General features: G+C 35.8%; 2 protein-coding genes across 2 annotated transcripts in view; both read left to right on the top strand.

The window, feature by feature from the left end:
* Positions 1–14,966, top strand: part of LOC135847865 (zinc finger protein 184-like) — a 46,380-nt gene extending 31,414 nt beyond the window's left edge. Inside the window, exons 8-12 of the mRNA XM_065367595.1 lie at positions 2,918–3,632; positions 12,827–12,878; positions 12,963–13,199; positions 13,285–13,439; positions 13,525–14,966. Coding sequence (XP_065223667.1) covers positions 2,918–3,632; positions 12,827–12,878; positions 12,963–13,199; positions 13,285–13,439; positions 13,525–13,616 — 1,251 coding nt within the window. The 3' untranslated portion in view covers positions 13,617–14,966. The remainder of the gene's footprint in view (positions 1–2,917; positions 3,633–12,826; positions 12,879–12,962; positions 13,200–13,284; positions 13,440–13,524) is intronic.
* Positions 14,967–19,720: 4,754 nt separating this feature from the next.
* Positions 19,721–27,631, top strand: part of LOC135847867 (zinc finger protein 37-like) — a 30,112-nt gene continuing 22,201 nt past the window's right edge. The window contains exons 1-6 of the mRNA XM_065367603.1: positions 19,721–20,007; positions 20,111–20,365; positions 20,486–20,620; positions 20,723–20,860; positions 21,071–21,196; positions 21,302–21,423. Of these exons, the coding sequence (XP_065223675.1) occupies positions 19,851–20,007; positions 20,111–20,365; positions 20,486–20,620; positions 20,723–20,860; positions 21,071–21,196; positions 21,302–21,423 (933 nt within the window). The 5' untranslated portion in view covers positions 19,721–19,850. The remainder of the gene's footprint in view (positions 20,008–20,110; positions 20,366–20,485; positions 20,621–20,722; positions 20,861–21,070; positions 21,197–21,301; positions 21,424–27,631) is intronic.

Raw genomic sequence — 27,631 nt, 5'->3', positions numbered from 1 at the left:
GAAGTTATCAAAATCCAATCAGAGAAAGAATCGCTCAAATGAATAGTCGATATATTTTTTTGAATTTTTGCAAACCCCACAACATCGAAGGAGCATGCAAAAATTTATAACCAGCTGAAATTTTAAATGATAAAGTGTATTTTTTGTTTTTTAGTGATTTTTGAAAATCAAGCCAAGAATTAGAAAAAAATCAAAGTTTTACCTAATTGACCTGGAAAGCTGAAATTTGGGATACGTCCAATCTCCGAACTGCCAAATCGATAGAAAACGGTTTCCAACCATTTTGAGCAGTTCTGGAGCCTGTTGTTGAAATTTTCACATTTCCTCAAATGAAGTTGAAAATCCGAAATTTATGTATTCTGCAAACTAATTTCAATACGCTATGAAGTCGACTGCAGGTGGATTTCAAGTCGTTTTGGTGCCTCCAGCGACTTTTTGAAAAATAGCAGGAAGCTTCAAAACCACTTGGAACCACCATGCAATCGACTGAATATGAATTGAAATTAGTTTGCAGTCGCAGAGTAAATTTCGGCTTGCTATAGGCTAACTGCATTTTTGATGAAATGTTGTGAAAATTTCAAGTTTCAAAAATTTGGTATAGACTCCGGTAATTTTCAAAAAGTCGCCGAAGGGTCATTTCACGGCAATTAGACCAAGAAGTGGTAGGGGGGTTTGGCGATTTTTTTGAAATTTTTCCTGTGGTAAGACCTTCCGAAGGGATGACCAATGGCACAAATCGCAGTCGTCTAGCCCATTTTTAAATGCAGCCATGGGGTGTCAAAGTTTTCAGTGAACCTAAAATATCATCCATTTCAGCAGTGGATTACTCGATAACCGCGATACCTACCAAAATGGAACTTTTTCCTATACTTAGCGATTTTAAAAGGTTTTTTGGTGATATCATAAAAATCAGTGTTACCACTTTTTTTCGTACAAAAAATTAGCTCAAAAAGTTTCAAAACGTAGTTTTCGTATCGTTCCGACTCTCAAAAATTCTGAAAAAAATATATTATGGACAACTTTTCATGCTGAACAACATATTAAAAAATTGGAATGGTAACATGTTGCAAAGTTGATTTTAAAAAATGTTAAGCTTGCGAAAAAATGTGATTTTTTAATTTAAATCATGAAAAAAAGTTTTGATAGGTGAAGTTGACCCATTTGACCCCTATTTGTACGTATCTGTTGAAAAAGTTGAGAAAACCCTTTTACTCGATGAAATGAACTCCTCACAAAAAAATCAAAATTCGAAAATATTCAAAAAATGAACGAATTTTTATTTTTTTGTTGTGAGTGTAATTTTTAACAACTTTTTTCATGAAATACGTCAGAAAGATGTCAAAATAAGACAACTGAATAAATTTGAACTTTTTTTAATGTTTGAAATCAAAAATTGAATTTTTTCGAATTTTGATTTTTTGTGAGGAGTTTATTTCATCGAGTGAAAGGGGTTTTTCAACTTTTTCAACAGATACGTAAAATTAGGGGTCAAATGGGTCAACTTCACCTATCAAAACTTTTTTTCATGTTTTAAATCAAAAAATCGCATTTTTTCGCAAGCTTTAAATTTTTTCAAATCGACTTTGCAGCATGTTACCATCTCAATTTTTTAATATGTTGTTCAGCATGAAAAGTTGTCCATAATATATTTTTTTCAGAATTTTTGAGAGTCGGAACGATACGAAAACTACGTTTTGAAACTTTTTGAGCTAATTTTTTGTACGAAAAAAAGTGGCAACACTGATTTTTATGATATCACCAAAAAGCCTTTCAAACCCCCTAACTATGGAAAAAAGTTCCATTTTGGAAGGTATCGCGGTTATCGAGTAATCCACTGCTGAAATGGATGATATTTTAGATTCACTGAAAACGTTGGCACCCCATGGCTGCCTTTAAAAATGGGCTAGATTGCTGCGATTCGCGCCATTGGTCATCCCTTCGGAAGATCTCTCCGCAGGAAAAATTTCAAAAAAATCGCCGGACCCCCTCACCACTTCTTGGTCTAATTGACGTGGAATGACCTTGAAGGCTCCAAAACGACTTGAAATCCATCTGCAGTCGACTTCACAGGGCATTAAAATTGGTTTTCAGAATGAATTTCGGCTTTCCAACTCCATTTCATGAAATTTTATGGGAATTTCGAGTTTCCAAAATCTGCTGGAGGCTCCAGAACTTCTCAAAACGGTTTGAAACAGTTTCCAATCTATTTGGCAGGTGGAAAATAGGGTATGACCCAAATTTCAGCTTTCTAGGTCAATTTGGTAAAATTTTGATTTTTTTCTCTCACTTTTGGTCTAAATTTGATTTTCAAAAATTCTCCAAAAATCGAAAAAAGCACTTTAGCTCTTGAAATTTTGACAGGTGATGACCGATTTCATACTTTTTTGAAATATTGAAAAATTACCCCTCGGTCTCCGTTTGAGATAGGAAAATGAAATTCAGGTCACACCCTATTTTTTGACATCAATTCCAATTCCATTTGATAAAATTTTGTGGAGATTTCGAGTTTCCAAAATCTGCTGGAGGCTCCAGAACTGCTCAAAACGGTTTGGAACCGTTTCCACTTGATTAGACAGGTTGAAAATAAGATATATCCCAAATTTCAGCTCTATCGATGAATTTAGTAAAATTTTGATTTTTTTTCTCATGTTGATTGAAATATTATGATTTTCAAAAATTCACCAAAAATCGCAAGATGCACTTTAGCTCTTGAAATTTTTTGCATGCTCTATATCGATCTAGCTCTGTTCATGTTCAAAAAGTTTTGTGAGTCCTATTATGGACATCAAAATCTGTGATTTTGGCTGACCTGTGAGGGGTACATTCATTGAGAATAACTAAGTTGGCCGCATAATTATTCAAAAGAAAAGCGTATGTCTATTGCGATATGATCTTTTTTTCTTGTATGTTGGTACAGATGCGGGAGTCACTTCCTTACAGCTGCGATATTTGTGGTACTGAGTTTTACTACAAACATGATTGGACAAAACATCAGCGACAAGAACATACAAAGCCGTATCACTGCCAACTCTGTGACAAACAGTTTGCTTATAAAAGCGAGTCAGTTACACATAGATTAACACACAGTAAAAGGAAACGTTATTGGGCAATGCATCTGCAATCAGAACTTCCGAAGCCGTTTCACTGCCAAGCTTGTGACGAGCAATTCGCATATAGAAGCGATTTTACTGCTCATAGATTAGCACACAGTGAAAATAAAGACTACAAATGCCGCATTTGTGACGCAGGATTCAAGTCCAATAGAAATAAATTGAAGCACGAACGCGTGCATATGGAAGGAGCTTGTTTTGAGTGCGCTGATTGCGGAAAAAAGTTTTCCTATAAAGAAAATCTCATTAAACACCTCAGACTACATTCCAATGTAAAATCGTTTTCTTGCCAAACGTGCGGCAAAAGTTTTGCTCAAAAAGGATATCTCACTCGGCACCAACGGACGCATAGTAAAGAGAAATCCTTCAAATGCCGCATGTGCAACCAACAATTCAGTCACCAAGGGGATAAAGCAAGACATGAACGTTTCCATGTGGAGGGCCCTTGTTTTGAGTGTGCCCATTGTGGCAACACATACCGCCGTAAGAACAACCTAGCCAAGCACATACTATCATCTAATGGTATGTATGTACTTGTATTTCAATAATTGAGTATCTATCTGAATGTGTATATCTACTGTACAGATTCAAATTTGTTTTGATGTGAAAAAAACCCGACTGATATCTTAAATTTTCATCGTTTGACGACTTTTACACATGATCTGACTTTTAAAAAAATTGAAGACCCATCATGCAAAAATCCGCAGATTTGGCATGGAATGACCCATTACTACTTATTTTTTATTTATTTTTTTAAAAATACCTAGTAATCAAAAATTTCAAATTCTTATGCAGTTTTTGAAATAATTTTTCAAAAATATTGATAAGGTATAACATTTTTTAGACTAGAAGTTATTTTTGAAAAAATTTGATTGGCATTAGAACTCTAAAATTATCACAAATCAAAAAATTGCTCAACAAACTGCAATTTTAGGATATGCCATCAAAGTGTCACATAAGTGTCAAAACCTTGTCAAAGACCCGTTGTATAGTTTCACTACATTTATTGAATGAATTCAGTGTCCTTGGAAAATTGTCAGTAATATGTTATATGTATTTGTGCCAACTTTATGTCATAGATTTCATGACACAAATTTGACATAAATTTGATCAAGTACCGACAGCGTCAAATCTTTGTCAAACCTGAAACTGGAAAGTAGGTAGAGCCATCTCTATTCTGATTGGTCAAAATCCCTTGACACAGAATTCATAATGTTTTGATGCATTAGTTGACAGCAAAATAACACAAAATGTTCAGCGGGTAGGTAATTCCCTTCCTCAGACTTAAATTCATCTTTTGATTTCCAAGCACATTGATGGGCTTGTTGAATGTGCTTTTTGCCATTCCTCTCCTTGATTTGATCTCATTTTGTTCTCTAATCTCTACCATCATTATTCATCAGCACTCTGCTCCAAGGTATCTAAACTGATTTACGATTTCAATTTCTTGTGTTCTGATGTTGATTTTCACCCTTATTTATCTTCTTTCTTGGCGAATTTCATAATCTAGGTCTTGCCTGGGTTTATCTTCATTCCATATTTTAATGGGAAATATATAATCACACATCAGAAAAGGGTGTTTGAATGGCAACAGCAAACGACAATAAATACTGTGGTAGCGACAACTTAGGTCTTTACAACGACAGGTTTTCAACGACAAAATAATAAGTCAGCACAACTATTTTTAATTATGAATCACGACAACTCCTCCCGCCAAAAAAGCATGTCTAAGCGACAGAATAAAATTTTAAACGACAGAACAATGTACGACTAATTTCATATCAGAAAATACTTGAAAAAGTGATAAATAAAAAATTGGTTTGAGAAGCTAGCAAAAATAATTAAAAATTGCTCTAAAATTACTGCGAAAACTGTGTGACAATTTTCAAATGTGAAATGTGAGCTTCCTATGGACTTATTGAGATTGCAATTTGCACAATAGTATATACCTTTGTGTCCTATGATAATGAGAATGAGTCAATTTTTCCATTACACTTTATGACATTCATTTTCAAAAACATGGCATGTGACATAAGTAGAAGGATATTTGGGGTATTTAAATTGAATGTATACCAGTACACCAATGAAAGGAGTAGGTACAAAAAATACGAAATGTAAAATGTAAGGGAGGTGATGCCTGCATGGACCAAAAAAAATCATGCTAAAACCGTTGGGAAATTAGCTGTGTACCTACACAAAATTTACCACTTTTTGAGAATTACCCACCTATCTGTTGTCAAAATTTCTATTTTTTTTTTTTTTCATTTCATTTGATTTGTAATTTTTTTGGTAAAAATAGGCGTGTTGATGGATTAAAATAAAAATAAAAGCAGACGTGAAAACAGATATTTCTGTCATGATTTTTTTTTTACTATTGTCGTTCAATTTATTTAACTGTCGTTCATTTTTTTATTTGTCGTGGACATTTTTTATCTGTCGTGCAAATATATGATTGTCGTTCAATTTTTTTCTGTCGTTCAATTTCTTTTTTGGTCGGGCAATTCTTTTATTTGTCGGGCCTGTCGTTTAGACCACCTTTTCTGTCATGCGATTCACCTATTCTGTCGTAACGATAAATCATACCCTATTTTAATCCGTGTTTATTTGGTTGATCATTATGTAGTTTTAACACAAGAGTAAGGGTTAGAATGATTTATATTTCTGCCAGACTTGCAAATAGGTTCAGCGATATCTTTTTGTTTTTTCGGATTCTTCAGAGTTTGGTACACCTGGTGTAATGGTTTTCAACGCATTCTTATTGCAATGAATCAATGTGTTGTGATGGTGACGGCAGATTCTGCATGTGAACTTCTTGCACAACTCATTACATTTTTGTCACATACATTGGAAACAGAGTCGCTGCTTTCTCACAAATATGTTTTGGCAATTGGTTCTAACTTCAGGAAATCTGGACATTTAGGTATACATGAAATGATCAGTGGTAAGTATGTTTGCAATATTGGCAGAACATTGTAGTGGATGACTGGCATACTGACGCCTCTTTTTGGAAACTGTCCACATGATTGCAGATTTGCTCGTCCAATGGCATTTGCTTGAGCTTTCATATGTACTCCAAAAACTTGTTGAACATATGTATAGAATTTGTTTTTTGAAGATAGCTCTTTTTCCCAGTCAGTTCTTACTTCTCTTGACATTTTTGTAAGGAATAATGATATGATAACTTGAGAAACTGGATCAAGTTCATTTTCTTGTATGACACTTTGGAATGCTGAGAAGTTCTGTTGGAAGACTGAGATTAATTGGCAAAGGCTAGCTTTATGTTCCATTGATGGTTGATTACGTAGTATCAACAAGTGAGAAGCCAATCCAATTGTTGAAATGTATCATTGTAATGTTTATTGATGATGCGCCAAGTACTGAGATAGTTGTTTTTGTCAATATCAATGTGCTTTAGATAGATATAAGATCTTTTGAGTCACCTTCAAGGCAATTGTGTAGAGAAATATTCTTCTTAAGGTTGGTCCTATTTTCTCTTTTATAAACCATTGTCCAGAAAATGTTTCTGAAGTTCAACCATGTGCCTTGTACACCATTGAATTTTGGCAGATCAGATTGTGCAAGTTTAATCGACAAAGTCTGTTGATTTTGATTCTTTTTTAACGAAGTTTGATGGGCAATTAATGAATTATGAAGGTATTTGTATATTTGCAGAAATTAGTTTCATTCTTTCGCAGTCGATTGATTTTGCTTGATACTTTTCTTTTAAGTTCTGTATTTCTTTTAATTTTTCATTGAAAGTTTCAGGTAGTTCAGAGAGGGGCTCGTTGTCAGTTCTTATATTTTTTAATGGGTGCCATTTAATCGCACGACCAAAAAAACAAGTATCACGACAAGCGTTTCAAAGTTTCACGGCTGAAAAATGCATTCCCGACCAAAAAAGGTTTACCCGACCAAAAATGGTTTCGCACGACGAGATAAGTAATTCAACAACAAATAAATAAATTCACGACATTTTATTACTTTCACCTGTCATTTAAGGCGAACAACGACGACATTTCAAAGTCAGAAAAATACATATTACCGACGAAATTAAAAATTTAAAAAATGCTAAAATTTGATTGGAAATACAAAAAAAAGGTTAAAAAACCAAGTACGAATAAATATTCATTGAAGTAGAAGGGCTTTTGTAGTCTTTGTGGGTCGGCCCCTCTTCCTTTTCTGCCCCAATGGAACGCCTATTATTTTTTTTCAAATTGGCATTTGAAAGTTTCGATCCAGATTTAAGGTACTTGAAATTATTTTTTCGAAATTTTGAAAATGTGTATTGAAGGTCCACATCAGGGTCTCGGAAAACATTTTTATCATATTTTTAATTTTAAGTCATTCCCTTTTTTATCCATATGCATTTGAAAAAACAAAATTATAAGACCTTTTTGCAGTGACTTTTTTTTTTGCGTAATTTTGGTCAAAACAGCTGGAAATAATTATGTGAAAAATCATATTTTTTCCAGTACTCTTTCAAAAATGATGAACAAGTTGAAGAAAAAGACTGAAACTAGTACATTTTCTCGCCAGATGAGTAAAACAAAGACTAAAATTGGAACATTAAAATTTGCGGGAGGGAAAATATTTTAAAAATAGCAGTGAATTGGGTTTTCATCTCTTGAAATCATGATAATTTGGGTGAAATTTTATTATTTTTTGTTCGTCGTGAATAATGTTATGCAGTCGTGTTTATTGTTATCTCATACTACATCCTCCATCGTTCCTACCTACTTTACTGTTGGGCTTTATCCTGGCGTGAAAGTTGATATTTGATTGTCGTTCATTCAGCCTTTTTGGTCGTTACGTATGCTCGTCGTGATACTTGTTTTTTTGGTCGTGCAAAATATTAGTACCCTTTTTTAATCCATCAAATATTATTTTACAGTGGTATTGATTGTCATCTGAACTCTTCGTTGAACTGGTAGGTATTTGTATCATTGTCGCTATCATCGCTGATGTCGTTTGATTGGAGGTGATCTCCATTTTTGGACAGGTGGCGGTAAAGATATCCGGCCCAAAGGACCAATTTGTTTGATAAAATAAATAAGGAATGAAAATATAACTGTTAGAAGTGAAGTGTATGTATCAAGTTTGAAAACATTCTGAAGAGATTTTGCAAATACATCTTCTACATAAACTTATAAGGTGCACCGGGGCAAGTCAGAATGATTTTTCGCAATTTCAACTTTGACCAGCTGTTACTCCTCTTCTAATGAACCAATATGGATCAAATTTATTATGTAGGTTCCCATAAGGGTTCTTAACCTATGGTGAAAATTTGAGCGCGATTGACACAGTAGCTTTCGCTCAGTAGAATAAAATATAAACTGTTCTGACTTAACCCCACATTGGGGGAAGTCAGAACAGGCTAAACTTTGAAGAGGCGTAGATCACAAACGGAGCATCCTAGAAAAATTGCATGAATAGAAAGTCTGTATTTTAGAACAAATTCAAAACAACAACAAAATACAATTGAACCAAAGACATCTAAAATGAAACTGAATCGAGAAAATTTTTATGCCGTGATGAAGTAGGGGTACTACCCTCAAGTCACCTTTAGTGGCACTTCGCCAGATATAAACCTCTAGGCGCTAGAGCAAGTTTTTTAACTTACCCCGAATTCCAACTTCCCCCAGTGCACCTTATATATTTCCAATTTTGATGTTTGCACTCTGTTCCCAGTACCTACATGTTCCTCAATATTGCAGGTCTTTGTAGTACTTCTTTAGGATTTTCAATTTCCTCTCATGGTTAACACGATCAAATGCCTTTTCATTATCAATAAAACTAACAAAGCATTCAGTGATCTCTGAGTGATCACTTTCAGTAGGGCTATTGCATCTTTTTTTTTTTTTTTGGTATTCCTATCATACTGCACTTTGAAACTGCTCATTTCTCCTAAACACCAACCTCACCTACCGCTCAGACCACCTCGCACTCACTCCACCCAACATGGCCGAAAAGTCCCAAGCCCAAAAACCTGAAACCCACAACTCACTCGGGACAACTCACACAAGGGATCCACAGCCCCCGGGAGAAGGTGCTGAGAATTTGCATTTATTATTATTTGTTTATTCAATTCTGCCCCTTGGTAGAGGCACCCAGCAGCGGGCCAAACTCGGTGGCTACCGACGAACGGTGTCTTGCCTCCAGACAGCAGGTTTGCAGCGGAGTGTGGTTCTACCTGAAACAGTTAAGCAGCAGGTCACATATCATTAAGTACGAGGGTCGGTCCAGAAGTGGCGCCTGTTTTGCCATCAGTTGGCAACACTGCGTCCAAACGGCTCAAAATTTGGAGGGATTGTAGATTTTGAGTGTGGGAACACACTGGAACAAACAGAAACAGGATATCTCTTTCCGTTCACGATCTGTGAGTCTGTAAAGATGGTGCTGCCCATTGAGGCAGGAGGTGGTATTTTTCTTAGCAAAATAATACGTTTTTTATGAACAAAAGGGTTAAAATCATTAAAAATTTATCGAGAATTGTGTCCTGAACACAGCAAGAAGTGTATCGATGAGTCTAGGGTTCGTTGTTGGGCGAAAAGTTTCAAAGAAGGTCGAGCGAATGTTGCTGACAAACCGCGTAGTGGCCGAACGCGCAAGAGCGTTACTGACGAACATGTTGAACGAGTCAAACAACAAATCGAAGCAGATTGGCGCTGTACACATTGAACAAGTTGTGTATTCGTGTGGTAGACTCATTGATACACTTCTTACTGTGTTCAGGACACAATTCTCGATAAATTTTTAATGATTTTAACCCTTTCACTCATGAAAAACTTATTATTTTGCTAAGAAAAATACCACCTCCCGTCTCAATGGGCAGCACCATCTTTAAAGACTCACAGATCGCGAACGTGAAGAGATATCGCGTTTCTGTTTGTTCCAGTGTGTTCCCACACTCAAAATCTACAATCCCTCCAAATTTTGAGCCGTTTGGACGCAGTGTTGCCAACTGATGGCAAAACAGGCGCCACTTCTGGACCGACCCTCGTACATATCACATAAAGCATAAGGCATAAGCATATATAAAAACAACAAGAGACTTTGTACATGGTAAAGCTTCCCTAGGGCACCGGACTGTGCCTTGGACAGTGACTACTCCCACCACACAGATGACCCCTGTTGCAGATCAGCATGCCGGAACAGGAACGCAGGAAAAGCACCGCGAAACCCGAGAGTGGACCCAAAGGCCCACTAACTGCCGCGAAGACTTGACAGACGTGACCCCGAACAGCCAAGGGCTCCATCACTGTGGGTCACTGACCGGACCAATAACGAGAGAAATGAAAGGGAAGTCCTGCCAACTGGAGTAAATGGACCGTCACGTGCCTAGCCAAGGACCACCAACCAAGAGTGACTCCACTACAGAGATCTCTTGCCCAGTCTCCCCCTCAGGATAAAAAGAATGCTTGTTCTTTCGCGCAATGATCCAAGGCACCAGCCCACAAGACAACTGGATGATAGATCACACTGGGGGAAAAGGGAAGGAACTCAGGAGAAACCATAGGCGACACACGTGGCCTGAAGTGAAGAAAGGATTCCGGCAAACCCTACAAAGGGGGTTTACCCATCATTACCAGCAATGCGGCGGCGGCGAGCTTCGTACTCCATGTTGAATCTTTTTAGCCATTCAATCAGCTCCTTGGCAAAAGTGTCAAATTCTTTGCTGATGGCTATCTTCCTATTTGTACGGTCAATGAAATCGTACTTAGAAGTGATGAACAAGGATTCTGGGCAGTCATACACAATGTGTTCATTTTTCTGTTCTAGATCCCCACACGGGCATTCTCGACTGAATGTGCGATTAATGGTGTGTAGATAATACCTAAACTCACCATGCCCTGTCAGGATTTGGGAGGACCAATAGTTGCATACAACGTCTGGTGCTTGTAGCCTATCTGAGATATTAGGAAACATAGTCTTCATAAAAGCGTCATATTTGTCCCAGTCCTTCTGCCACAGCCTGATTGTATGCTTTCTCAGCCTATCCTTAACCTCCCTATATGTAAGCCTCACCATTGGTGACATGACATATGTAAACTTCTTTGGCTCTACCTTATATAACTCCGGATAGTTGAATGGATACTTCCGAGTCTGGATACCTTTCTTAGCAAAATACGTTACACCATTTTCAATGACTTCCAAGTAGAGAGGAGGAATACCTGCGACAACCAAGACTTTATCAGTAGCAGCAGTGCGATAGGCCCTAGCTATCCTGAGTGCAAAACCCCTTTGAGCCGAAAGTAATTTCTTTTGGGTACCTTTCTGAGCAATTTTTTTTCAGACAAACAGAAGCACAATAACTGAAGAAGGCCACAACCAGTCCCCTATACATTATGCGCCTCAGTGTATTTGAATAACCGTAGACATTTCTCATAATAACCTCAAGAGAATTAGACACTGCTTTTGCTTTTGACACCATGTTGTCGATATGGGAATCCCAACTCAAATTATTGTCTATAATTACACCTAAATATTTAATCTGCTTGGAGACTACCAAGTGAGTCCCTCGGTGTTTAAAGAAGTGGTCAGTACTTGGGTCTGCTTTTTTGTAGAAAACCATAATCTGTGTCTTGGCAGCATTCAGCTTAACAAAGCCCTCTTCAAGCATCCTCGCTATCTCTTCCATTACATCACTCACTCTGCTATCCAACTCTACCTGGGAGTTAGCACCCACAATATAGACTGTATCATCAGCAAATGCTTGTATGTAGAGATACTCCCTCGCTATAGTAAGTATCCGTTTGTAAAAAAGTAACCAAATAGTTGGCCCCGAGATAGAGCCCTGAGGACATCCTAACATTACCATTAGCTCCTCCAAAACTCCCTCTAAGCCAGCTTTGACTACCCTATCTTGACAATAACTATGGAACAGATCAATAATTACCAGGGGAAAACCAAGCTCTCTATTGCATCTGTGATCCCTTTCTTCGCCACAGAGCCATATTGAGTTTCACTGTGGTTCTCATCACTCTTCTTTTCTATTCTGGCATTTATGGTGGAAAGTAGCAGCTTTAATGCGTGGCTCATTAATGAGATGGTCCTGTACTCTGAGCATTTGGAGAGTTACTTGTTTTTGGTATTAGTACAAAGTTCACTGCTTTGAAGTCCTTGGGTAGCACACATTCATCATACATATGTATATATATTTCATATATCATCTTCAAAAGCTCCTTTTTGTAATGTGGTGTTATGTGCTTGATCAAGTCTGCTGGTATGAGGTCTTCTCCCACTGCCTTGTGGTTTCTGGCTCTCTTCTTTGCATTCCTCAGCTCCCACACTTCTATTAGTGGTGTCTCCTCAGTAGATGTAACTTCGATTTGAGCTGAGGTAAAATAATGAAATTCAGTTTACACTCTATATTTTTGTCATCAATTCCAACTCCAGTTGATGAAAGGGTATCTCCATGTAAAATGTGTGAAATGCCTCTGTCCTTGAATTTTTGAAATTTTGTTGAAACAGTGTTGTTGTTGTTGTTGTGTACCTCTTAAAAAAAAGCTGGAGCCATAAAATCTCTTCCATTACATGGCCTATGGCAAAAAAACACCTTTTTTGAGAAGAAAATCATGCTTCAACGAGCTCACAACATTTTTTTCCTTTCAAAAAGATATCTGCATATAGATGTGAATTTTTTAAAAATTACGATAAATTAGGATAATATTTTTTCTATTCTCATTTGCCTTGCCTGATTTTTTTGTCTGTGTTAGGTTGTGGACCTAAGCAGGGCCTGGTACAGCCGGTACAGCCACAGGAGAAAATGTGAGTTCGTGCACTGCAATTTACGTATTTTAGAAGTGTATTCGTTTGTATTAGGAGGTACCAATATTTTGTTTTTTATTTCAGGGATTGCAAAATTTGCCCGCAGCGATTCCGGACAAAGCTCGATCTCGACTCGCATGTTTACCAAGAGCATGCCACAAATGTGAGTAAAACTACAGCGGAGGGGAACTTATATAAGCAGTGTTACTTGTGTTCACAATTGGCCGCTTCAATGAGGGCGTATCATTTTCATTTTATCAATAAACATCCCAACGACGCTACCCCTTTGGTCGGATTGTGGCGTCCAGCCCTAGAAAAAGAGTAAGTGTAGAAAACGTAAAATAAAATATGTCTCACTGTGTCACAAACAAGACGTTTATATATGTTTTTTTCTTTCATATTACAGCTGGAAAGTGTGCCATATTTGTAAACAAGTTTTCGATACCAGCCGCAAAAAACAAACCCATCTGCGAACCGCTCATACCCTCCTAGAGACACACAATTGTTGCTTTTGTAATGCGAGGTACGACAATAGAGGCTCGCTGGGGCACCACGAAAGGAGTAAGTAGTTGTGGCGTATGTGGTTCCATAAGTGATGGACTTCATTTAATATGTATTATATGTGTATGTACGTTTTTTTTTTTAGCAATACATAGGAATAAGGCCGAACTTGAAGCACTAGAGACTAGAGAAGAGTTGAATACAAAAGAGAAAAGCGAGCAACCGCTTCGGATTTAGAACGGATGAGTCGCAAGAGTAAATTTGTAACACGAGTATTCGATCGTTGATTTACCTTATGAATGTTTTTTTGCATTGTTTTTTTGTCTCAATTCCGAGCTTTTTTCGCAAGAAACAAGTTCTTTCCAAATTCGACGTTACAGGGATTGTACTCGGTTACTTTTTAAGTAGGTAACGAAGTTACTAAAGTTACTACTAATAGTAACTATTGATTACTTTTTAAAAATGTTGGTTACTAAAAGTTACTTTTCCGAGTTTTTTTTCACAAATTTGAAATTTCCTATCTTTTCAAAATTTTATCCAAAATTCGTCAAAAAAAAAAACATAGCTTTTATTTAATTGGCATCACTGGTTTTTCAGCGTTACGAATTTTATTTTTTTGGTTTTGATGATTTTTCTTTTGACATGTAGGTATTGAGGGGTTTTCTAATTTTGACAGGTATTATTATTTTTGAATTTTTCGATGGGTTTTAGTGGATTTTCTTCTGTTTTAATTGATTTTTACTTCTTGAATTTTGGTGGTGATTTTTTTTCTCTGAATTTTAATGATTTTTTTGCTCTGAATTTTGATGATTTTTTTGGCCTGAATTTTTGCCGAATTTTACTTATCATCTTGAATTCTCGTTATTTTTTCATAATAATTTTTCCCTCGAGCTTTGTGATTTTATTGCTCAAATAGTGGTCGGGATTTCTCCGTATTTCGGTTCGATGGCTTTTTTTGAATTTTGTGAATTTTTTTCTTCGCCGATTTGGTGAGTTTTCTTTCGAATTTTTGTAGATTTTTACCTATTCTGACAGGTATGATTTTTTTGAATTTTTGCTGTTTCTCTTTTTTCAAGTTTTTCGATGATTTTCTCGGAATTTTCATTTTTCTTCTCTCTTAAAATTTTGGCGAAGTTTCTCCAGTTTTGATAGTTTTTTTTTAACTTTGAATTTTCACGTTTCTATAGGTATAGTTTTGTTCTGAATTATGGTCATTTTTTGCCTAAATTTTGACTGCATTTTTTTTATTGTAACAGTTTTTTTTGAGTTTTGTGCTTTGAGAAAACAAGTGATTTTTTTGCTCACATTTTTGTGGAATTACATATGTGATTTTTCTTCTTTCAAAAATCACGATTTCCTTTAAATTTTGATCTTTTTTTTCAAGAAGGGAGAGGAGCTTCTTCAAGATTTCATGACTATTTTTTTTTTATCTTTTGTGGTGGCTTTTTCAACATCTTGATATCTTTCATTCGTTGATCCTTCTCTCTCTTTTCCTCTTCCCTTCCAGTTATGAGGAAAGTTCCTCTGGATTTCTTCTCTCTTTAAACAATTTTTTTGTTCAAGTTCGAATTATGTTTTTTTGTTGAATCCTCTTCAGTTTTGCTAGAAATTTTTCGATGATTTTTCTCAACAATTTATCGATTTATTTCCGAATTTATACCTAATTTTAATTCTTGTGAGTTCTCTGTTCTGAATTCTTAATGATTTTTGCTGAACTGAATTTTTGAGTTTTTTATTTTCATAATATTTCCATTTTGAATTTTATTGGTTCGTTTTTCTGCCTACATTTTTGTTCTTAATTTCGGCGTAACCTTTTTTCATGAATTTTCGAGATTTTTCATACAATTTTCTCCCAATTTAGCCCGAAATTTTAGTAATTTTTTCTGCTGTAATTTTTTCTGAATTCCCTCGCTTGCAGATTTTTTTGAGAGTTTTTTTTTAACTTTTAGACTTGATGGTTTTATTTTGAATTTTTTTGAGAATTTCTTGATTTTTTTTTCAAGTTTTATTCTTTTGAATTCTTATAGATTTTATTTTCCCACTTTTCTACAAGTTCCCCCCAATTTCCGTGTTTTTTTTTTCATGTCTCAATTTTTATGACGTTTTTGCAATTTTATCGATAAATTTTGTGTTTTTTACCCTAATTTTTTCAGTGGAGTTTTTCTACTTATACTTAATCCAATTTTCATTCTGGAATCCTTGTGATTTTTTTCAACTTTTTAAATTTCTACAAAACTCTATTTTTTGGTTCGTTTTGAATTTCACTCTCGAGTTTTATTCGCAGGGGACTTATGATTTTGATTTATTAGAAGAAGATCACGAAGCGGTTTTTCAACATTATTTTTTGATTATTTTTCTTTCTCTCCAGATCTCGTTCTTTGCTCTTCCTATTTTGGTCATTTTGTCTCAATTTAAATAATTTTGTCGCCTTTTTTTTTTGAATCGTGTCAATTTTTGACAGTTTTGATGGGAGATTTTTTTGTTTTTTTTTGAAACAAGGTACATTTTTTTTCTTTTTGAAGCGAGGTAGGTATATTTTTTTGTATTCGAATTATTAAAAATCACTTTTTGTCTAAATTTGGATTGCAATCTCTCCCCCCCCCCGTCGTGCGCCCTTTCCAGTTATTTTTAATAAGTTTCCCGTTCTAAAATAATTCTTCTTATTTATGGATTTTTTTTTCAAATTATTGTATAACATTTTTTCTCAACAGTCGAATAATTTTTTTTCATCGAATCCTCGCTCATGTCAACATTTCTGCTATTTTACAATTGGTATTTTTGTTTTTGATTTTTTGAAGTGATTTTGAATAAAAGATTGAATTTTGTTCCTCCCTGTTTGGGTAGACTTCCTCTCTCTTCTTTCAATTTTGCAATTTTTTCAGTAGTTTGACACATTTTTCGATTATGTTACCGGAATCCAATAGTTTTTTCATGTTTTCTTTTTGCAATATTTTCGAAATGTTGATAATTATCATTCTGTTTTAAGCTGGTGCTAGTTTTTTTTTCAAAAATGATTTTTATTCAAATTTTGGTGTTTTTTCTGTTTTTTTTTTTTTTTTTTTTGAAGAAACTGCTGTCGAAATTTTTGTTACGATTTGTTTTCTTTTGTAATCTGAAATAAAATGTAGTGTTTTGTATGCATTGAAGATTTTTGGTTGCCACTTTTTTAGTTTTTCTTTACATCAACATTTTTTCTGGTTACTTTTTCTGGCTTTTAGGGTTACTAAAGTTACTTTTTTTGATAAAAATTTGAGTACAATCCCTGACGTTAGCAATTCTCTGGATTAGTCTTTTGCAGGGATAAGTGTTGCGCTAAAAACTTTCCTGTTCATTTTTTTTTGATTTTTCAATATTGAAATTTCAACTTAAACTGTTTAAAATGTAAGTACATTTCAAGAGTTCCGTGGAAAAGGGGCCTTGGTCAATTTTTTTATTATTTTTATGTTTAGGTGGATACAATTTAAAATTATTTGCTTCATTAATTCCACCATAATCAGTAATATGAAGAAAAACACCTATTTGAACTTGTACTTAACTATCGGTTAAAAAAATACTTGATGATTGACTAAAGCACCTTTTTTGCATTGGTTCAAGTGCTATCTGTTATTTTAAATGTAAGATTGTTACGGTCCGTTGTACCTGATGAATGAAATGTTGTTACGAAAAAATGTTGGTACCTGTTTATTTATTTATTTATTTATTTATTTATTTATTTTTGAATTCAACTACAACTTACAAGGGAACCTCTTGAGGTGTTTGCCTCCGATTTAAACGGGACCGCGATTTTTGGAGGAGCATGTCCTAAAACTTCCCAAATTCAAATTTTCAGCTGCCCAAATTCATTTTACGATTTTTGGCGAATTTTTGGAAATCCAAAATTGACAATTTTGGTGATTTATGCTTTTTTTTAAAAAGTACGTACTTGATCAGTAAAAATGTTCAAAATAAGTCCTAAAACTGATATTAACCCCCCAAATCCAAATTTCGCCATTTCCAGCCATTTTGGAGCCTCCAGCGCTATTTTTTAATTTCTCCAGAATTTTGAATTTGCTCCAGAAGGCGTGAATATGAAGTTGGGCAGCTAAAAATCGAGTTGTGTGTTATACTCGATCCGTTTAACGAGTTTATCCACATTTGAGTTGATTTTGGGAGAGACACCTCTAGAGTGGTTTTCTGACCAGCTTTATTTTAAAATAAAAATATTCAAAAATCAAAATTTCTCCGTTTGCGAGGAAATTTTTGAAATTTGCGCGAATCGCAGTATTTTGTCATCAATTAAACTCAAGAGGGTGAATTTGGCCATTTCCAGCTATTCTGGAGGCTCCAGCGCGATTTTTCAATTTCTCCAGAATTTTCAATTTACTCCAGAAGACGTAAATATGAAGTTTTCACGCCTTCTGGAGCAAATTGAAAACTCTGGAGAAATTGAAAAATCCCACTGCAGGCTCCAGAATGGCTGGAAATGGCGGAACTCGGCCTCAGGGGGTTTGTTGTGTTCGAAATACAGCGATTCGCGCAAATTTCGAAAATTTCCTCGCAAACGGTAAAATTTTGATTTTTTTGAATTTCTTATTATGAAAAAAGCTGGTCAAAAAACCACTCTTGAGGTGTCCGCTCCAGAATCGACTCAAATGTGGATAAATTCGTTAAACAGGTCGAGTATAACACACAACTCGACCCGTTTAACGAATTTATCCACATTTGAGTCGATTCTGGAGCGGACACCTCAAGAGTGGTTTTTTGACCAGCTTTTTTCATAATAAAAGTATGCAAAAATTAAAGGGACGCCCAAGAAAGGCTGGAAATGGCAAAATTCGCCCTCGTGGGGTTAATTCATGACAAAATACTGCGATTCGCGCAAATTTCAAAAATTGTCTCACAAACGAGAAATTTTTGGTTTTTGAATATTTTTATTTTGAAAAAAAGCTGGTCAAAAAACCAGTCTTGAGGTGTCCACTCCTGAATCGACTCAAATGTGGATAAATTCGTTAAACAGGTCGAGTTTAACACACAACTCGATTTTTAGCTTCCCAACTTCATATTCACGCCTTCTGGAGCAAATTGAAAATTCTGGAGAAATTGAAAAATCTCGCTGGAGCCTCCAGAATACCTGGAAATGGCGAAATTTGCCCTCATGGGGTTAATTCATGACAAAATACTGCGATTCGCGCAAATTTCAAAAATTTCCTCGCAAATGGTAAAATTTTGATTTTTTTGAATTTCTTATTATAAAAAAGCTTATCAAAAAACCACTCATGAGGTGTCCGCTCTAGAATCGGCTCAAATGTGGATAAATTCGTTAAACTGGACGAGTATAACACACAACTCGATTTTTAGCTTCCCAACTTCATATTCACGCCTTCTGGAGCAAATTGAAAATTCTGGAGAAATTGAAAAATCTTGCTGGAGCCTCCAGAATAGCTGGAAATGGCGAAATTCACCCTCTTGAGGTTAATTGATGACAAAATACTGCGATTCGCGCAAATTTCAAAAATTTCCTCGCAAACGGAAAATTTTTGATTTTTGAATATTTTGATTTTGAAATAAAGCTGGTGTCAAAAAACCACTCTGAGGTGTCTCTCCAAAAATCGACTCAAATGTGGATAAACTCGTTAAACAGATCGAGTATAACACACAACTCGATTTTTAGCTGCCCAACTTCATATTCACGTCTTCTGGAGCAAATTCAAAATTCTGGAGAAATTGAAAAATAGCGCTGGAGGCTCCAGAATGGCTGGAAACGGCGAAATTTGGATTTGGGGGGTAATATCAGTTTTAGGACTTATTTTGAACATTTTTACTGATCAAGTACGTACTTTTTAAAAAAAAGCATAAATCACCAAAAAAGTCAATTTTGGATTTCCAAAAATTCGCCAAAAATCGGAAAATGAATTTGGGCAGCTGAAAATTTCGATTGGGCCTTGGGGGGTTTTAGGACATGCTCTTTCCAAAAATCGTGGTCCCGTTCAAATCGGAGGCGGACACCTCAAGAGGTTCCCTTGTTAGGTACCTTCCTAACAGTATACGATTTTTGATGAGTTATGAATCCAAAGTAAATGCTCTAGGTCTGGAGATGCATTTGTCGGACTTCAGTCAACTTGATAGCAGATTCCAATTGGAGTTTTGTAATAATAAATTTCCCTTAACGAAGCATTACAGGTCAAACCATGGTTAAACCATCCTTTAGTAAATGAAGTGAGTAACCATCTGTTGAAATAATGGGCTTAATTTCTTATAGAAAGCCGTAACGTAACCGTAACTTTTCAACTTTTCAAGCCTTCTCGTTCGCAAAGAGAGAAGCAGGTTGTGCACTCTGTTATTCGCAGTACACTAGCGCTCCTACGATTGCCGTATTGTGTATTATCAATAATGATGATAAAAATGTAACTTCGTCAATTCTTGCAACAGATGAACAGATTACTTTTTTAAACAAGGAATTCGATAAATTTTGTATTGTAATTTTAGAAGAAAATGTCGCGAAAAAGGAAAGAAATTTGTATAGAAAAATCTTTGGATGATTATATTGACGCATGTGTCAACAATATAAGTTTATTTGACCGTTTTTCCGAAGAGAAATCCGAGAAGCGCAGTACATTGCAAAATACGAAATGCAGCTCAGACTTTCAAAGTAAAATAATACTTACCTACTTAATAATTTAATAATTATTCTCACGCTTATCATTTTCGAAAACCAGGATGTAATTTGATAATTTATTTTGGTTTTGGTTTAGGAAACACTACCACCGCCAATGCTCCTGGTAAACGACTCGGCAGGAATTTTAAAGATATTACGAATAATCAGAAAACCATCCCTCCAAAGACAGCGAAATTGACATCGAAGAAAAACTTGAAACTGGGAAAGTGTCAACTGTTCAGGAAAAATTTTCGATCCGAAATTTTCAGATTGAAAATACGATGTTTTCGTCTCGAAGATGCTTTAGCCAACTTGAGAGAAGAAATCAAGCAACAGGTTGAAGAGTGCTTCGGTTAGTATCATCGTAGTTCTTAGTATATATATTTTTCTTTAAAATGTCTCGTTATTTTCAGGGAAAAAATATATTCGATTATTTTTACTTTAATTTTCTGTTCCTTCGTTTATTTTTCAGTTACACGAGCAAATACTGCCGGAAATGTTGCGAGAGGTATTCAAAACTCGACTTCATCGATTAACGCTTCTTCAGAAAATTCGAGGCACAATCTTTGTAATTCGGAGGCACGAACTGATCAACGTTCTGAAGAAGGTCAGTTTTGATTCAATAATTTCCATCTGACTGGGATAAAGTTTAGTAAATACTTTCTTATTGAAAAAATGTGAAACTCATTGAGCTTTCTTTGTTTTTAAGATGCACTCGTAGAATCTGCCGAACAAGTTCTCGAAGATGGTTACACTACGGATTCGAGCATGCCTTCCTTACAAATATCGAGTGACGATGACCCGGATCATAATATAGAAGAAAACCCTGAACAATTTTCCAAAGAAGGTTTGGATTTTCGAGTACCTTTCGATTTTTTTTTTTTTTTTTTGAGTTCGAATACTCGAATACTCACCTAGTGAATATAACAGTTACAAATATTTTTAAATTGAGGGGAAAATAAAATTCTACAAATAAAAGATTTTTTCATTTCTCAAAATAAGATGTACCTACTTAGGTATAGGTACCTCCTTTTTAATTTCAATTTTTATTTTTCAGTAACACATGCGAAACATACTGATGAAGATAATCATTCTCCAAATTCGACTATTCCTCCCTCAGAAAAAAGGAATGAGACTCGTAACGCAGATGAGGTGCAAACTCGAAAACGTTCTTCTGAAAAAGGTTAGTAACTAATAAATTCGTGCTAAAAGTTAATTTATTGTAGAAAATATTTTAAAATTTTGCTTCGAGTTTTAAATTTTACTAAAGGTACAGATTCTTTTTCAGCAGGATACTCAAAACATGAAGAAAATGTTAGCCGAGGTCCGATTACTCGCTCTGCAAAAAAAAGTAAAAATCTTTCAAGCGTAAAAAAGTCAACGAAAAACTCCAGTAATGTTTCAAACAAGGTTGGTGGTACATCAATGCTTATACTTAATTACTTACCACATTAGGGTGGATCGTGAAAAGAAAAAATGTCGGAGGATCTTGATGAAAAGAATGAAGACGTTTATACTTTATTTGAGGTTGAAAGTTACTCAGAATAATGTTTTGCTCTGGAAATGCTCCAGGAAGTTAGATATGGATCCTTGAAAAGTGGGAATATCCTTTTTTTTTTTTTCAAATTGTGTGACTTTTTCGCTCTAGCTCCTACCAATTTTTTTTTGGAGGAAATGGCCCAAATTTAAAAGATAGTAAGTCGCTTCCGTCAAATATTCCAGTCCACTTTGTTTTGAAATTTTTTTCTTTTGAAATATTTCACATAGTTACAAGTAGCCCAGTCAAAATGCTATTTGACCCAAACATTATTGCAAACAAAGGTTTTTTTTGGTGAATATTGTCTAGGGTGGTATGCTGAACAACATACTATAAGTCCGCGCCCCTACCCCACGAGTTAACCCCCCCCCCCACTGTGGATCAAAGCCCCCCAAAATCAGTTTTTCGTCCAAAACTCCTGAAATATTGAATTTGGTGTAAAATGTGCTCAGTGATCATTTCATCTCCTCTGCAATACCTATCAAATGAGCTATCGACCAACTCCCTAGCCTCAAGGGGGGGTGGCGCTACGACCCCTAAAAGTGACGTGACTTTAATAATTTTACATTTTAGGACTTGGGACTTGTAACCTGTTCTAATTGATAAAATGAATTCAAACTTGGAGAATGGGATTCTTTTGGGAGCTAGAGTTGACCCCTGGAGTCTGGAGGGTCAAAGTTGAAAATTACAGAAAGGTCATTTTTTTGGATGGGCATAACATGACCTCAATTGGATAAAAAGGGTCCGAAATCATACCATCGGACAGCACCCCCATTGTGATCAACATATCCAAATTTCGGCTTCCTGGGTCATCCCCACCCCATTTAAAGCGGAATCAAGGTGAAAATCCCCTTATTTTGCCCATATTTTCGGTTTTTTTCATCTTAAAAGGAGTGGGGATGACCTAGGAAGCTGAAATTTGGTTATGTTGATCACAATGGGGGTGCTGTCCGATGGTATGATTTCGGACCCTTTTTATCCAATTGAGGTCATGTTATGCCCCTCCAAAAAAATGACCTTTCTGTAATTTTCAACTTTGACCCTCCAGACTCCAGAGGTCAACTCTAGCTCCCAAAAGAATCCCATTCCCCAAGTTTGACTTCATTTTATCTATTAGAACAGGTTACAAGTCCCAAGTGATAAAATGTAGAATTATTAAAATCACGTCACCTTTATGGGTCGTAGCGCCACCCCCCTTGAAGCTAGGAAGTTGGTCGATAGCTCATTTGATAGGCATTGGAGAGGAGATGAAATGATCACTGAGCACAATTTTACTCAAAATTCAATATTTCAGGAGTTTTGCACAAAAAACTGATTTTGGGAGGCTTTGATCATCTGTGGCGGGGGGGGGGGGGGTGGGTTAGCTCGTGGGGTAGGGGCGGGGACTTTTAGTATGTTGTTCAGCATACCGCCCTAGACAATATTCACCAAAAAGACCTTTGTTTGCAATAATGTTTGGGTTCACCTATTTTTTTCTGCTATTTGACTGGGCTAAAGCCAGGCAGTTGAACTGCTGTGAACGCATCCTCGGAATTTTTACTAACAAGGGAACCTCTTGAGGTGTCCGCCTCCGATTTGAACAGGACCGCGATTTTTGGAAAGAACATGTTCTAAAACCCCCAAATACAAATTTTCAGCTGCCCAAGTTCATTTTTCGATTTTTGGCGAATTTTTGAAAATCCAAAATTGACTATTTAGGTGATTTATGCTTTTTTTAAAAAAAAGTACGTACATGATCAGTAAAAATGTTCAAAATAAGTCCTAAAACTGATATTAACCCCCCCAAATCCAAATCTCGCCATTTCCAGCCATTCTGGAGCCTCCAGCGCTATTTTTCAATTTCTCCAGAATTTTCAATTAGCTCCAGAACGCGTGAATACGAAGTTGGGCAGCTAAAAATCGAGTTGTGTGTTATACTCGACCTGTTTAACGATTTTATCCACACTTGAGTCGATTCTGGAGCGGACACCTCAAGAGTGGTTTTTTGACCAGCTTTTTTCATAATAAGAAATCCAAAAAAAATCAAAATTTTACCGTTTGCGCGGAAATTTTCGAAATTTGCGCGAATCGCTGTATTTCGAACACAACAAACCCCCTGAGGCCGAGTTCCGCCATTTCCAGCCATTCTGGAGCCTCCAGTGCGATTTTTCAATTTCTCCAGAGTTTTCAATTTGCTCCAGAAGGCGTAAATTAGAAGTTGGGCAGCTAAAAATCGAGTTGTGTGTTATACTCGAACTGTTTAACGAATTTATTCACATTTGAGCCGATTCTGGAGCGGACACCTCAAGAGTGGGTTTTTGCTAGCTTTTTTCATAATAAAAATATCCAAAAATTAAAGGGAGGCCCAAGAAAGGCTGGAAATGGCGAAATTCGCTCTCGTGTGGTTAATTGATGACAAAATACAGCGATTCGCGGGAATTTCAAAAATTTTCTCACAAACGAGGAATTTTTGGTATTTGGATATTTTTATTTTGAAAAAAAGCTGGTCAAAAAACCACTCTTGAGGTGTCCGCTCCAGAATCGGCTCAAATGTGAATAAATTCGTTAAACAGTTCGAGTATAACACACAACTCGATTTTTAGCTGCCCAACTTCATATTCACGCCTTCTGGAGCAAATTGAAAACTCTGGAGAAGTTGAAAAATCGCACTGGAGGCTCCAGAATAGCTGGAAATGGCGAGATTTGGATTTGGGGGGGTTAATATCAGTTTTAGGACTTATTTTGAACATTTTTACTGATCATGTACGTATTTTTTTTTAAAAAAAGCATAAATCACCTAAATAGTCAATTTTGGATTTTCAAAAATTCGCCAAAAATCGAAAAATGAACTTGGGCAGCTGAAAATTTGGATTTGGAGGTTTTAGAACATGTTCTTTCCAAAAATCGCGGTCCCGTTTAAATCGGAGGCGGACAGATCGCAAGAGGTTCCCTTGTAAGCTATCAGTAAGCTTCTGTATGTAATTTCGATGTAGATACCTTACAAAAATAGGTACAAAAAGGCCAAAAATGCGCTAACCTATAATTTATTATTTGGTGAAAAGAACTTTTTTTTTGAGTGTGTAGGACATGTTTTTTCCTCGTAAAAATAGGATATGGCATGGCAAACTATAATGCTTCATTTTGGTGGTATGGGACATAACTGGTTGGCAACACAATCATTTAAAAGAAAAAGACATGTCAATTGCGATATGATCTTTTTTTCTTGTAGGTGAAGGTACAGATGCGGGATTCATTCCCTTACTGCTGCAATATTTGTGGTAAAAAGTTTTCCGATAAACGTGATTGCACAAGACATCAGCGAGAACATTCGAAACCGTATCACTGCGAATTCTGTGACAAACAGTTTTCTAATTACAGCGAATATAATAGTCACGAACTCACGCATATTAGAAAGAAACGTCACAAATGCCGCATTTGTGACGCACGATTCAAGCACTACCGCTATAAATTGAGTCACGAACGCGTCCACATGGAAGGAGCTGGTTTTGAGTGCGCCGTTTGTGGAAAAATGATAACCTATAAACATCATCTCATTAGGCACATGAGAGTACATTCCGACGTGAAACCGTTTTCTTGCAAAATGTGTAGCAAACGTTTTACTCGAAAAGATTATCTAACTCAGCACCAACGGACGCATACTAAAGAGAAACCCTTCAAATGCCGCATATGCAACCAACAATTCAGCCAGCAAGGGGATAAAGCAAGACACGAACGTTTCCATGTGGAGGGCCCTCGTTTCGAGTGTGCCCATTGCGGCAACAAATTCCGCACTAAGCCCACCTTAGCCAATCACATCGCATCTAATCACTGAGAAAAATAAGTAGTACAAAGCACCACAGATTGTAGCAATTTACCTTCATTTGTGACACTATAGTCAAACTTACTATAAGTGTAGCGATTGAAAATACTATACTTGTAGTAAAAAATGATATACTTATAGTAAATAATACTACATATAAATGATTTGTGAGTACTACATGTATAGTACTTCAGGAACTACAAGTATAGTTCTTTTAACTATGATGCCAAAAATGAAGGTGATTTACTACAACTATAGCACTTTATACTACGTAAATTTTTCTCCGTGAATGTGTACTTACATAAATTTCTATAATTGAGTACCTACCTACCTACTTTTCTAAATGTGTTAAGATTCAAATTTGTTTTTTTTTTCTTTTTTCCCCATGGTCATTTCTCTGGGATAATTACTTACTTTCTAAAAGGGGACGTCCAAGGAACATTTTGAAGCAAACTTGTCAAAAAAAGCTGCCCCTACTAACAAAATGGCAGCCATTTACAGTTTGCTTTCCAACATAGGACTCGCACGAAATTTTTTGAACTGGACGAAGCTAGATCGAAAGAGCATGCATAAATTCATCACCAGCCAAAATTTCACGTGTTGAAAGTCCATTTTTCAGTAAATTTAGGTATATAAAAAACTGAAATTGGGAATATACTCTATTTTCGACCTGCCAAATCGATTGGAAACAGTATCAAACCGTTTTAAGCTGTTCTGCAGCCACTATAGCAAATTTTTTAAATTTGAAAATTTCCACAAAATTTTATCAAATGAAGTTACAATGCCGAAATCCACTCTGCAAACCAGTTTCAATACGTTATGAAGTCGACTGCAGGTAGTTTCCAAATCGATTTGAAGCCTCTAGCTACATTTTTAGACCTTCAATGGCCGATAAGGAACCCATTATTTTAAAAAAAAATCGGTGTATTCCAGTCTAAAAGTAATTTTTGTCCATTGATTTCATACTTACTCCTTTGAGAATTTGAATTCTGAGATGGATTGCAGGTAGTTTCATTCCGTTTTGTACTCTTCAGCGGATTTGTATGTGTAAACTTCTGTTTTTCAAAAAAAAAAAAAAAAAACGCAGCAAAATCTCAAGTTCAGCACGTGATGTGCAAGGTGAATTTCGGCTTTCCAACAGCATTGATGAAATTTTGTAGAAATTCCATTATTTTATTTATTTTAACAATTTAGGCCTCTCCAACAGCTAGAAGCCAACTACAGGAGAGAATTTCAAAAAGTTTGCTGAAGGGTCCGAAACTACTTGAAATATTCCTGCAATCGGCTCGTAGCATATTGAAATTATTTTACAGAATGAATTCTAGCTTTCTAACTCAATTTAATAAAATGTTGTCGTTTCAATCTTTAAAAATTTTCAAAAACTCATTCGAGGCTCCAACATTAAATGCTAGATATATTTTTAAACCAGGCCATTTTTCTCAGGCCATTTTTCTCAAACTAGTTGAGTAGGAATTATGGCGAAAAACCCACGATTTTTTCGAAAATGGCGCTTTTTTGAGCATTATTTTACCAGGTGTACTTAACGTACTTTTGGAGCCTAAAAATTTTCTGAGCAAACTTTTCAATTAAGATGGATAATAACTCAGAAGTCAATACCTTTATCAAATCCTCTGAAATTGTTTTTTTTTTTGCGTAATAACTCCTCAAAGGAAGCGAATTTCATAGATAGTCAACTAACACTGCTATGAACAGCTACTCAGAATTTTTACAGAAGTATCATTCAACTTCTGGTTTTCTGTACCTACCTAATTGTAATACCTACTTATACAGTATGACACAAACGGAGTGCTTGGTAGCTTTTATTTCTGAGGGGGAAAGAGCTAGCGAGATGAATAAAGCAGCGTTAAGTAGGGAAAAATAAGGGCTTTCAAAAGAGACTTTGAAAATTTCCAGCCCATGTACAGAATGTCCACAAATTGAAGAACCGGTTTGGTCAAAAATTCAAAACCTGTTTTTATTGGTGCAATGTATTCTACACACTAAGGTGACAAAAACCATACATGAATTTTTTGAAACTGGTTTATTAATTCGCAACCATTTGACAAAAAAAAAATACCCAAAAATTGTATTGTAGAGAGAAGATAGGTGGGAACTTGGTCCTCCGGGGGAGGATTTGGTTCCCTGAATACCTGTCCGGGGTATGCTCCCTACACCTTCCCTCATGCAGGTTGTGTGTATGTCACTATTCGTCCAACCAATAAGATAAAAGATGATATACAGTAAAAGCTCGTTATAACGCTTTCGGATATAACGCTGATTTC

This window comes from Planococcus citri, chromosome 5 (genome assembly GCF_950023065.1).
Source record: "Planococcus citri chromosome 5, ihPlaCitr1.1, whole genome shotgun sequence".
NCBI classification, from domain to species: Eukaryota; Metazoa; Arthropoda; class Insecta; order Hemiptera; family Pseudococcidae; genus Planococcus; species Planococcus citri.
This window is presented reverse-complemented; position numbering and strand designations above follow the sequence as displayed.